The following is a 927-nucleotide window of genomic DNA, read 5'->3' as shown; positions in this document are numbered from 1 at the left end:
ATTAACGTCAGTAGAATGCAACACGAGGACATATACGACCAACGGTGGGACTTGAAGTAGGGTGGATCTATAAAGGCCGTGATTTTTTCAAAAAAGAAAGAGAAGGAAAAGGGGGGGGGGGGGGGGGGGGGGGTAGGATTTTTTGAATTTTGTAAGTTTTTTTATTATCTTTTGATTGCTGGTAGTTTTGCCACACAGCTGTGCTAACGTAGCTGTGCTAACGTGTGCTCTATGTGATTGAGGGGCCGATGAGTCGTGGTAGTCTGCTGCTCTATAACGATGACGAACGGTGGCAATCCGCTCTGCGAGACGGCGGCGGATGGCAAAAGTCGGCTCCGCAGTGTGGCGGACGGTGGTGGATGGCGACGGTGGTTTATGAATGCATGTAATGCATTGATAGAAGAGGTGCTTCCATTGTTGATTTTCAGCTCAAGATGTGAGCGTGAGCGTGAAGCAGGAGTTACTTATATAAGTCATTTTTCTATTAAAAGCAATACCATGTCTTGTTCTTGTACTTCTCACAGTGGTAGGATGCCTGGTTTTGTTGAGAAAGTTCCTGAGTTCATGATTTTGCTTACAATCCTAGTCTAAGCAAAGATCTCTGGGCTAGGAAGCATTTTGATGAGTGGATGAAGAGTTGTGGTTCGGATTGTGGTGTGTTGTTGGAAAAGTCAGATTTATTACCAACAGAGCATTGCAGTAGAGCAATTGGTGAAGCGTGTGTGTGTTTGGCGTAAGGTCTCGTGTGATCGAGTCTTACTTCCACATCTCATCCATAAGGACACTGCTTGGTACAAATAAAAAAATCTTGCATTATTAAAAAAAAAGAAAAAAGAAAAAAAAAGTGTCAGATTTACGTGAGCTGAATGGGTGCTTTCTAGGTTTTTTTTGGTTGTGGCAAAGCTGGATGGTTCGTTGCATCCATCG

The 927-nt window shown here is 43.7% G+C and overlaps 1 protein-coding gene across 1 annotated transcript in view; it reads left to right on the top strand.

Moving 5' to 3' along the window:
• The first annotated feature begins 279 nt into the window (after nucleotides 1-279).
• The window catches only part of LOC147602622 (uncharacterized), a 7,451-nt gene continuing 6,803 nt past the window's right edge, over nucleotides 280-927 (top strand). Inside the window, exon 1 of the mRNA XM_086797813.1 lies at nucleotides 280-385. Within this exon, the coding sequence (XP_086653939.1) occupies nucleotides 280-385 (106 nt within the window). The remainder of the gene's footprint in view (nucleotides 386-927) is intronic.

The sequence above is a fragment of the Cibotium barometz genome, unplaced genomic scaffold, assembly GCF_041138505.1.
Source record: "Cibotium barometz isolate CiBa-2024 unplaced genomic scaffold, ASM4113850v1 ctg368, whole genome shotgun sequence".
Taxonomy (NCBI): Eukaryota; Viridiplantae; Streptophyta; class Polypodiopsida; order Cyatheales; family Cibotiaceae; genus Cibotium; species Cibotium barometz.
The sequence above is the reverse complement of the archived record's forward strand: the minus strand, read 5'-3'. Positions and strand labels throughout refer to the sequence as shown.